We start from the raw sequence: 10,182 nt of genomic DNA, 5'->3' as shown, positions 1-10,182 counted from the left end.
CTTCAAGCAATGTGACAGTTTACAAAACAAAAAGAGTTGTTGAGGTTTGTTTCATCCAGGTTTTAACCAGTAAATGACAGCCTGTATCTTTATCAGCATGACTGAATTAAAACTAGTCAGTTTAAAACTTCCAAAAGCATAAATTAAGAATAAGGTGTGAAAAATGACTGAAAAACAAAGAATATACAGTCACAAAATCCCAAAACAGATCCAAGGTGACATCATAAAAAGTCTTCATTGATAAAACTGCATTACGTACTTCAAACCTGCTAAATGTTTTCCTGAAATCGTGCTTTCTGCACATTATTCCACTGTGATATAAAGGTGTGGACTGTAGAATCTGAATTCCTTTATTTAGCTCTGACTCTGGCTGACCCCGGAGCCGCCATCTGTCCCCCTGCGTGCCAGGAGAGGTCGTACTGTTCAAACACTGCCCCTACTGTTATCAAAGAGCACTGCTCAGCATGGCCAAGCCCCTCCCTTAATCTCCCAACAGCGAGACCAAGACGCAACTAATTCAGAAACAACCAGAAGTGAGAGAGTGCTTTGAGGCCTGCTTCATGCTCAGGCTGCAGGCGGTGGTTTGAACAGTAGAAATGGATAAAACTGAATTCACCACGCTGCCTTTAGTTTCATAGACAGAAACGTAGATAAAATATATTTTTGAATGCATTTCCATATTTTTCCCTCATATTCTCATTTGTCCGACGGCATCGTTCTGAACATGTTTCATACTTTCTGCATGCTCTTGTGAAACATAACTCCTCCCAAAGCTCCTGCTGTGTGTTTCTTTTGCTTTCAGGCTGCTGTGATTCAACTTTCCCACAGAACATTTCTGCAATCCATCATCTTGTCAAACTCTGCGTCACATTCATCTAAATAACGGAGCTCTATTGCATCAGTGATTTGGCCTGCGTCCCCCTCGCCTCCACTGCTTACCCTCTGCTCTTTCTCCTCCTCCTCCTCCTCCTTCATCTCCTTGGCCTGTCCTGCGGTCAGAGGATGGAGGCTCCAGATGGTCGAGTACCAGCAGCAGAAGGGGGACCCTCGGGGGGCGCAGAGGCCTGACAGCGGGGGGCTGAATGTCACCTGGGCCAGACAGCTCTTTAGCACAAAATTAGCCTGGGATGAACGCGTAACACAATTACACGCTGTTAATACCATCAAAGAGGTATTTTGGCCTCCGTTGTGGCCTCTGCAGCTTAACTGGCCTAATTCCTAAAATTTCACGGTCTTATCAGTCAAGCTGATGTTTAAAATTTCTCAAAGGTCGAACAGCTAAAACTTCTTTCCATCATTTTTTCCAACATAAAATCGTGAAAGCTTGAGTTAATACTGCTGGTGCAGCTAAAGACAGTAAAACAGCTGTGAGGATGTGATGATCCGACTGCTGCGTTTCTTGCAGTGTGACTTTAAAGATCGAGAGATAAACATGAAAATGTGCAGAGCAACTGCAGCTGAGGCCATGTAGGAGGCTGCAGATACTGTGTCTCAGGACGTCGTGAAGGCGTGTAGGCTGGTGTCCTTCAGGGTTGCAGGCAGCCGACGTGTGTGTCACGTCAGGCCTTTCCACGCAGCAACACGTCTGATGTCCCTGCTGATCCGTTTTCAATCTGATCTGCTCGGCACTCGCTGTTTCACCGTCTCCGTGACTGATTCTCATCCAAACTGCATCTGAAAAATGTTGCTGTCTGATGTCGTGCTGATAAATCAGTGTTCAGACAACAGAGTTGATTTCTCAGAGGAATATTATTGGAGGAAAATAAAGCTGGTGCACTGTTACACTCACATCATAATCAAACAGTTTAGCACTTATAAACTGAATATTGTCTTCTTAAGAGAAGGTTTTGGCAAATACGGTTTGAAAATACAGCTAAAGAGGTTCAAATCCTAATGAAAGCAGCAACTGTCCACTGTGCACCACAAGAGGTCACTACTGATTCAAATATGCTTCGTCAGAGCAAATCAGACAGGTGGAGTTCATATTTACATGTTGATTATTTAGCTGGTGCTGTAAACGAATAAAGAGCGAATGCTTTAGGGACTCAGCTCTCTGCTGAGCTCAGCAGATCTGTTCCAGTACGACAGTCTGCAGCTGCCTCTGGACTTTGTTCTCTTCGTTCTGGCACGCTTCACCTTCTTCACAGTCTGCTCTTACACGATGCAAACGCTGCATTCGCTTAACAAATCACACGCGTGATGAATATCATCACAATCACAGAGCCTAAAGACCAGGCAGGCTGGCTCAGGTTTGCCATGCTGCTTCAAACGTCTTATAATCTGGTGAGCGTGACAGTTCGTTCCTGACCTAAAAACAGTTTGACAGAGAGGGAAATAACTGATGTTCCACTTATCGTCTGCGTCTCTTCCAAAAGTGGATGGAGGTTTTATATTATGTGTATTATACAGTTTGCATATCACCCAGCATTCTGAAAACAATGATTAAACAGAGGATCAAGCAAGTCCTCAAAGTTTTTTTTAGCTTGCAGAAATGAATAATTTCTATCTAGTGTAACTTCATGAGGTGGATTTCTCATCTTGGCATAAAACATTTAAAGATGCTGAGTTACACTAAAGTCTGTCTTTGATGTGTCGCATATATTTCACGTCGTTGTTAAATGAGTCCCGTTTCTCCTCTGAGCACTCCAGTAAAACAATCACTGTGCAGGTGGTTTTGACCTTTGACCTCACTGCTTCACCTCACCGTTGCTTGTAAACCTGAAGCACATTGGACTGGTTGACCTCCTGCGCTTCGACGCTGCCGCACCCACAGCAGCCCCCCTTCGTTAAAAACAGCCCGTTTGTTGTTTTTCACCCCTCCGGTGGGATTGCACGTTTCCTCTCTGCTACACCTCCATATTCTCCGACGCTGAGGCTGTTTAATCTGCCATGACAGCTGCTGAGGCTGTGGTTGGTGGCCTGGGAGCTCCAGCTGTGTTAAGAGTTAAAATAGTCTCGCAGCTGCACGCTGGCACCAAACCGTTCGAGCAGTGCCCATGTTCACCACACGCTTCACTTTCAGTGGCTCCGTCTCTTTTCATGTTCTCGCTGAACACTGAGCGTGGGAGCTGCAGCGGGGATAATCATGTTGGCAGTTACCTGTTGTAAAAATGTGAGGAGTAAACATGACACATGAGGCTCAGGTGGGCGTTTCTCACAGCAGCCTGGTCCCTTTGGTGCAGCTGTTCTGAGGAGCCCCTCATGGACTGCTTTTCATCTGGGGGTTTGGTCACACTTTAGTGGAAAGATGGACTGAAATAGGAAGGAGGCGGGCACATATATGTACTACATATACGTACTATACATGTATGTACGTATACACACTCATGATAGTTTACTGGACTGAATCAAAGTCATTCTCTATTAGCGATCTAATCCCTGCTTAATCCTAATCATAACCTTAAATCTGAACCCAAGCCTAACATTTAACAAAGCGGGATCAACAAAAACGCCACTTTTGTCGGATTTTACTCAGCTTTCTAGTCTTGTGAGGACACATCGATGAAGTGCAGTGGCGGGAATCTGTATTGTTTTCAATCACTGTATCGATCTGATCATCACTGTGATCACTGCTGTCCTCTGTGCAGTCCTGCCCTGCGCGCCAAACAATCCTCCTGAGCACACCGGGGAGGTGGGGGTGGGGTGGGGTGGGGGGGGACAGCCTGCAACTGTGGCCTTCCCTGCTCCTCTGATGCCTTAAGAGTCCGCTCGGAAACTCCAGTTTCAAAAGATGCGATTATTTTTTCCAGCAACTTATTTCTTGCACAAGGGTCTTTTCTCTCGGCTTGTTCAATAAAATTGCATTGGACATTTTTACTTTTAATTCTGTTTGGACATTTTTACTTTTAATTCTGTTTGGACATTTTTACTTTTAATTCCGTTTGCACTGGACATGTGGACATTTTTTTACTTTTAACTTTTAATTCTTTGCTAGATTATTTATTGCATGCCTTTTACTAAAAATTTATGAAATATGCTGGAACTTTTGAATTTCCCTTGGGGATGAATAAAGTATCTATCTATCTATCTATCTATCTATCTATCTATCTATCTATCTATCTATCTATCTATCTATCTATCTATCTATCTATCTATCTATCAACTGAAAGGTTTAGTTAGATTTTAGTTAAGTTTTTATTTCATTGTGACAACATTGAGGCAAGGGAACGCAACAAAAATGACCAAACTGGCTAAATCTGCTTCATTTTCACCCAAATCTGCTTGACAAAATTTCTGGGAACTAACAGAGCAGTGATTGATGACTTTGTACTCATGTCTGAATTTGGTCACTCCTCCATTGTGAAACAGCTTTCAAAGGTAGAAGAAATAGTCCAATCCTTTGATGAAGTAAAAGTCTCAACACCACACAGGCATGGAGTCCACCCCGCTCACATTTCAAATCATCTCTGCCGTTCATATTGGACCTTCTCTGGATTCCAACTTTTCCGGACGTACATGAACGCAACACGTGACCGAGCATGAGCTCAGCAGGGAGAGAGAGGGATCGGGACCGAGAGAGCGAAGGAAGGAGAGAGACGAGCTAAACAGGTGGTCTGAAAACACAGAAAACAATGTCGGCCGGCGGGGAGACGCGGACAGAGCTTTAGTCCCCGCTTCTGGAGAGGGACAAGAGGGACAGCCGAACAAACAAAAACCCATGCTCCTGCTCTGTTTCCACACGGATTCCTCCTCCTCCTCCTCCTCCTCCTCCTCTTCTCGGTTTCACTCCGAATCTGGACAAGATCTCGGACCCTAAACCATGAAAGTCACGGTGTGTTTTGGCAGGACCCGGGTGGTGGTGCCGTGCGGGGATGGAAATATTAAAGTCCACACACTCATCCAGCAGGCTGTCATGAGGTACAAGAAGGCCATCGCGAAGGTAAGCGGCGCTACTTTGTTTTCTTGCGGCTTTGTTTTCCTGGAAACAATGTTGCGACGTCCTGCACGCGCGCTCAATATGGCGCTAACTTGAAATAAACGCAAAGAAGAGGGGGAGAGGCGGCTGCTGGTGCTGCCGGTGGTCGCGTTGCTCAGTTTGCCCACTTGACGAACTCGTCGCCTTCGCGGCGGGTTCGCCGTGTTATCCGCCGTGTTGCCGCTTTCAAAGAAAGGCGCACCGCCATTGCGGTTCTTGTGTTTGTAAACCCACAAAAGTTCCTCTGGGATCCTCTGCGCCACTGAACAAAGTGGTCCGTTGTTTGCTGCAGCTTAGACGCATTAAACTGGAGTTTTTAAACACACCGAAGCACAAACAGTCGTTTGTAGGCTTAGCGACCCAGTCTCAAGACCCCGGTTTATGCCTCTGAAAGTTGGCAGCAGAGATTAGCCGACTAGCAAGTTAGCCCGCAGGCTGCAGGAGGAGGACTGAGGCTGAGGCGTTTGGACTTCAGAGCAGAGCAGAGCAGAGCAGAGCAGAGCGATGCAACCAGCGAGAGGAAAGTCCTGCCAGCTTAGCCAGACTCTGCTTTAAGGTCTGCACCACGAAAACAGCAAAAGTTCCTGATTGTCAGACTCATAATGAGCTCATTATGGCGCCAGGGAGGGGAGCTGGAGTAAAGACAGACGATGCAGGTTCATGAGCGATGCTTCAAATGCAAGAGGAAGGCCAGATCTGTTGGAGAGTAAGGTGCATTTCTAGTGCTGGACTGAAGGCAGAGGACAGAAGCTGCCCTCAGCTGCATGCTGCCTGGCTCCAGGCCCTGCAGGACCGGGAGGGAAACTGCAGTGCCAAGCTCCAGCTGACTGCTGGAGGCTTGGACCTGACACATAAATCTTGGAGATAAAGGGGAAGCTAAGAAAGCTTGCAGCATGATGTTGGGGTAGCAGCAGATAACCTTTGAACCGGCTTGCTGCTTTATGTGCAAGGACGATTCTAAACGGGTTCTTCTCTGATAGATTTCCCTTGGTCCTTAAAACGATCTTTATTCTGCCAAAATTCAGTGAACCTCAGCCAGTTTTGGCATCGACATCACTGTAGCTTTTGTGTAAATCCATGCAAAAGTTCTGCATGTGTGAAATCCTAAATTTGGCACACAGAAGCTCTATTATAGTCCAAGTTCACTCGGTTCATCTCTGCATTTCGTCCTCAGGCTTGCTTTTTAAAGTGGAACCAGCGATAACAGTTCATTTGGATCTGTAGCTGATGCCAGTTGCTCATTTGGTTTGTCGTCCAGCCTTTAAGGTACAAATGTTACAGCAGCTCTCAGGTGTCATGAATGCTTCACACTTTGCCCTTCCGTGTGCTAACTTTAAGGCGGCCTCTGGTTTTTCTTGTAGTCATAGTGGCCTAGAAGTCACACTGTATCTCGTCGTCTCCTTTGAATAATTCAGTGTGAGCAGACAGAGTGCAGGAGAATATCTGTGTGGAGCTGAGAGGCAGGTAAAGAGCTGCTGAGCCGCTCTCCACCCGCCTGTGCAGAGACGGTTCGGACTCTTCGTTCACGTCATGCACATCCAGGTTTTATTGTTCTAATGTTGAAGGAGGGGGAGAAGAGACTTGTTTGTCCTCAGATTTAGGAAAAGCATCTGGAGAGCGAAGAGAAAAGTCACGTAACGTAACACACAGGAGCAGCTGTAATTTGGTTTCCTCACTTCTTGTTTGTTCTCAGTAGGATTGAATGTGGGTGATGGTGCAGGTGTTGAAATTCCCAGAAATAATCTAAATTACTAACAGGCTGCGAAAGGCATCGTGTGATCCTGCGTGTCATACGTCCCGTCTGTCCGGCTCAAAGTGGCCGGAGCGGAACCGAGCTTTTCATTTTAAACATGCTGCAGAACCGTGGAAGATGCAAGAGAATCAGACAATTAGACATATTTCATGTTAAAGAAGTGACCCAACCTTACAAATCACAGACTGTGACTTCAGTTCTGACCAGTTCCAACACTTTGAAACCCCCCTCCTCTGGATTGTGTGCCGTACTTTTGAAATGACGGTAATTTCATTTATCCTTGCCGATTTACCCAAAGATAATATTACAGCTAGCCGTAGCTAATAAGGCTATTGTTAGCTGAGCCACAGTAGCCGGTCTGACTAATCCTTTAGAGCCAACTAACCAAATAATACTCGTTTGATTTATTAGTAGAATGTGAACACAGATGACATCATAAAAAAAACACACATGATTAATGATTCACCAGAAATACTTTGAATAGTCTCCATCGTCGTGCCATAAGATGTTTCCTACCAGCATTGATATGATTGGTGTAAAGGTCAGGGTGTTTTTCCCAATGATCTACCTTCAGATAGTCTGAAATGAGTGTGTGTGTACATATTGATTACAACTTACGTAGTTTTACAGTAAATTTCAACACTGGCATGAGTCGTTTAAATATCTGCGGTGGGTCTAGAACTGCGCTTTCTAGAACTGAAAAAGGTCTCAGTCTGGAGTCCTGCTTTGACCAATAAGGAACAAGAAACTTTTAAAATGTATTTCAATGTTACAAAAAGAGACAGTTTGTATTCTCTTTATTCATTGGCCAGCCGTGCGTGGGGTTTTGTAAATGGTCTGTTTGTAGTCACCAGTTGAAGTCAGCGTGACCGTCTTTCAGGTTATTATCACCGTTCAGAAAAAGGCAATTGTCTGGAAAACCCAACGGTTTGCTGTTTAGTGCAGAGGACGGATTGCGTCTGCGTGCTGAAAACGAGGCCACGCTTTTAACACTCATTCCTCAAGCTTTGATCTAAAACATAAAACCTAAAAAAAAACTGCGAGCTCCTCATGAACTCCTCACCCACAACAAAACCCGCTGCCTCCAAACGCCCTCTTCATTCAGTCACTTCAGATCTGCCTTTATTGCTGCCGTCCCACCCTGCCCGCATTTCATGCGACCAGGGTCGGGCATTTTTCGTGCTTCATGTGCAGCGAGTGACTCAGGAAGTCTTTTCGGTCACAGATGTTGTGTTGAAGATCACAGCTTCTTTTGGTCAGCCCGCCTTAATAAGAGGCTCAAATTTGGGTTGGTTTTCCTGCTTTACTGTTTGTATGGAGCATCTTGTAACTTCCCCTGTCATTAGAGAGGAATGCTTCCTGCAGAAAAGAAAACAGTCCACTTCTGACGGCCTTAAACCATCTCATAACTCTGGAATTAGAAAGACGAGGACGCTAAGATGAGTGTACAGACACCGTTAGTGCAGAACTCTTCCTGGGCTGGAGAGAGGGGAGAGTTTGAGTGTGTTGAGAAGTAAAAGCGTGTCAGATTATCCTTGACTGCGCTTTTTCCTTCCACAGATCATAGGGTAGATTCTGACTAATGTTCACCCATTTGACCAAGTGTGGCAAGCGTTTAAAATGACACCCTTGACTGGAAAACTGTCTGGTGGTTTAATGCTCCAAAACCCTCCTCTGACATAAGCACTGGCACGTCAGAACCATGAGATTTGCCTATTTTCGATTGTTCCTAACGCTCAGAAACCTCCGGGGGGATATCAGGTGTCCGGATCGTCGTGTCCACACCAGCACGCTGCAGATTTCCATTCACACCAACTCCTTCACACTGCTGAAGTTTCCTCCGGCGGAGACGAGGCCATTGTGTTCACACTTGACCGTTGAGGCAGACAGATTTAACGTGACTTTGACCTGTCGCAGACAATGGCAGCAGGTGTGTGCTGTTGGTCTGGTTAAGTAAGTGCTTTTCTTTAGAAACATGCAGCTGAAAATAGGGCAACATTCAGCTTAATTAATCCAAATTCTGTCTTTCAGATGAACCCATTAGGGCTGCATCTCATGTCCATTTGCATTATTGACATTTCAGATTTTTCTGTAGTTTGTTTAATATTAAAAAAGGTGACGTCTCTTAATCTGAAAGCCAAAAGTATTCAATATACAATCAAAGGAAGGCATTAAAGTCTTGCATTTGAGAAGCTGCACGCTGTGTTTGTGTAATTACTTAAAAAAACATGATGATTCATCATCAGTCATGCCGGGCTCAGTCAAGTGCCAAATGCCAAGGTCGGTGCCAGCTTTTGGCATCCGCCGATACTGAAACCAACATCGAAAGTTTCGTGATGACGAGATGCTCTTGACAAGACAAACTTTCAATGTGGCTTGAACCCAGAAAGTCATCACATTTGAGCAGTGCTGCTGTCGACTGACTCCAATCTGTCAGCCTGCTTTTAATCATGCCCTGATGTCAGCGCAGTGTGCTGCAGCGTGCTCGAGATATTATTCAATCCGCTGCACAAATGACTGTTATTAATTAGTGTGCAGGAGCCTTTGATGGCCGACACGGCCTGGAGATAAGCAGTCCTGCATGCTGTGAGAGTTAACTGCTGCAGTTACGGACACACACTTTCACATGTTCGCCACCAGAAGCGTGCCACATCTTCAAAGAAACAGAAGAAGCTCCCACTTCTGAAGTTGGCCCAGTTTTGTTCATAACTGCATGCATGAAAGGGACATCAGATTCAATGTGATATTGAGGAGGGGTCTTAATGTCGCATGTCCAAGACTGCACAGGGAAAAAGGGTTTTGACTGATGCACGGTAATATGGAGACCGATGAGCAATACTGTGCTTTTTTTTTTTTTACAGGCTGCAGAGAAATTCAAAATCTTGCCCCGAGCTCGCATGTTATTCTCTGCTGGTACACCAGTGAAGCTCTTCAATGCTCTTGTTTTCTTGCTAACAATGCAAGAATGGCGCTAATGATGTTATCATGAGGGGATTTCCAAAGCACTTGCCTGGTTCCACGCTGCTGGTCTATTGTGCCGTCTAAACGGTGGTTATATTAGTCTGTGAATGGATGTGCTCATACCAGGCATATTTGGAGCACTTTATTCCAACTCAGGAATGTTCAGTTGTACCTCGAGCGAGTTCAGAGCAGCTTCGTCCAAGTTTGGGTGTGGACGAATGATCTCACTGACGTGAAACGGGTCAAAGGTTAGCTCTGGGTCGACTTTTAGTTATATCTCATTTCCATTATGCTCGGAGCTAAAGAAACTTTAAATGTGATTGCGCTGTCAGTGGAGGTGCAGTGGCTCTACCTCATGTCAGGTCTAAGCCCAAATAATTTTACAGTTCATCTGTTTGATCCTCGTGTCACCAGGCTGTACCAGCCGGGGTTCCCGTCTCCAAAACGGGCACAGTGCAGGATTAAAAGCTTCACTGATGATCCCCGGGCCGCTGACTTTGCCCTTGACCAAACTACTGTGAAAAATGTCCCAAAACGTGACCCGGAGCAGCGT

General features: G+C 45.4%; 1 protein-coding gene across 7 annotated transcripts in view; it reads left to right on the top strand.

Moving 5' to 3' along the window:
• The first annotated feature begins 4,485 nt into the window (after positions 1-4,485).
• The window catches only part of LOC139338423 (partitioning defective 3 homolog), a 203,022-nt gene continuing 197,325 nt past the window's right edge, over positions 4,486-10,182 (top strand). For all 7 annotated transcript variants that reach the window (XM_070973405.1, XM_070973404.1, XM_070973401.1 and 4 more), the window contains exon 1: positions 4,486-4,879. In XM_070973405.1, the coding sequence (XP_070829506.1) occupies positions 4,760-4,879 (120 nt within the window). In that variant the 5' untranslated portion in view covers positions 4,486-4,759. The remainder of the gene's footprint in view (positions 4,880-10,182) is intronic.

Source organism: Chaetodon trifascialis, chromosome 11 (assembly GCF_039877785.1).
Source record: "Chaetodon trifascialis isolate fChaTrf1 chromosome 11, fChaTrf1.hap1, whole genome shotgun sequence".
In the NCBI taxonomy this organism is placed as follows: domain Eukaryota; kingdom Metazoa; phylum Chordata; class Actinopteri; order Chaetodontiformes; family Chaetodontidae; genus Chaetodon; species Chaetodon trifascialis.
Note: the sequence above shows the minus strand (reverse complement) of the source record. Positions and strands in the feature narration are given on the sequence as shown.